The sequence below is a fragment of the Sphaeroforma arctica genome (assembly GCF_001186125.1).
Source record: "Sphaeroforma arctica JP610 unplaced genomic scaffold supercont1.7030, whole genome shotgun sequence".
NCBI lineage: Eukaryota > Ichthyosporea > Ichthyophonida > Sphaeroforma > Sphaeroforma arctica.
This window is the reverse complement of record NW_014033528.1, coordinates 1-1,521: the sequence shown is the minus strand read 5'-3', so window position 1 is coordinate 1,521 and position 1,521 is coordinate 1. Positions and strand designations below refer to the sequence as shown.

The 1,521-nt window shown below is 44.3% G+C and overlaps 1 protein-coding gene across 1 annotated transcript; it reads right to left on the bottom strand.

Moving 5' to 3' along the window:
- Positions 1 to 60: 60 nt before the first annotated feature.
- SARC_15941 (hypothetical protein) lies at positions 61 to 1,249 on the bottom strand (the record flags this gene model as incomplete). Its single annotated transcript, XM_014289946.1, has 2 exons — positions 61 to 427; positions 1,224 to 1,249. Coding segments are annotated over 2 exons (393 nt in total), but the record flags the coding sequence as incomplete, so codon positions are not given.
- Between the last annotated feature and the right edge of the window lie 272 nt (positions 1,250 to 1,521).

The window sequence follows — 1,521 nt, the reverse complement described above, 5'->3', positions numbered from 1 at the left end:
AGTGTGCCGGCGGGGGGGGGGGGGGGGGGTCACCCTCGCACGCCCTCCCCAACCGGCTCCCTATTGAATCACGCAACAATTGTTATTCTTCCCCAGACACCCCGCATTCGCCTGACCACCACTGCGGAGGTCGTCCATATCCATGTCACCCGTGTGCATCATGGCCCCGTCCGTAGAGTTCATACCATTCATTGGGCTGTCCATACCCGTGTTCTTATCCGCCCCAACACTGTGTGCGTGAGATGATTCCTCGCGTATTATGCTCACGGCCTTGCGGCTGTCTAAGGCGGTCTGTGGCGGAGGTTGTTGGGGCAGTGGCGATAGACTGACCGAGGTGACTGAGCTGTCGTTGGTGTGGGTGGCGGAGGCGTTGTTATTGCTCGGGAAGACGTTCATAGACTGCGAGCAGGGTAAACTGGAGATGCTTCTTCTGGGCGAGGATGGGGATAAAAGGGGTATTCAGTCCCGTGTGGGTGGAAGGCAATCGCATAGGCAATCGCATTGGCAGTTCATGCATTATATATATATATATATATATATATATTAACACACAGATATACATCTTACACAGGTATAGAAATAGATCAAGAATTCGAGAAGATCGGAGGTAATCCGACCAGAACTGGGCGCAAACAGTACAACAACCCAAAAATAGATAGATTGAAGAATGTGCGCGATTTTGTCCTATGCCGTTGGTGTGCACGTGGCCAAGAGTAAATCGAATGCATTGCACGCTGCGCTACAGAATTCGAATGTAATGCGAAATGAGGTCAGTCCGGAACGCCCAATTGGTGTTAATAAACATGTTCGGAACCTGCACCAAATTGGTGTTAATATATAACATTTCCGGACCCTGCGCCAAATTGGTGTTTATATATAACCTTTTCACAGCGCGATGCGAAATTAGCAGGTATCTACGGACTGTACGACATGATACTAGAAAAAATTATGATAAAGCATATACATTTATATACATAGGCCATCACATGCGTGACGATACACACATGCGGGCGGAAGTTATATTTCTCAGAATTTTTCTAAGTTCAATATTTTTTTAACGTTAAACATTAGCACATAACAGACCGAGAGGAGTCTGTATCGCAGTCAATAGACGCATCTGTGCCGCACTACAAAAACGATCTGTGATGTTGACCACAAGCACACACACAACAGAACAGATTTTTAACCAAAACAAAACAAACACCACCTATTGACGCGAATACCTTTTCAAGAAGCTCGGCATCTGGAATTCGAATTCGGGTTCATCATCTTCGGCAAATAAATTGGAATCGTCGTATCGTACAAACCCGTCGTCCATCATTGAGTCGATGTCTTCGGTTGAGAGTTCCATGATCCCGTTTCCGTTCGCCCTTTCCTGACTATAAGGACAAACACCATAGTATATTTCAATGTACCAACCAAAATAATAAACTGATATATATATATATGTATGTATGTAATAAATATGTATGTATGTATGTATGTAATATATATACATATATATATGTATGTAATATATAT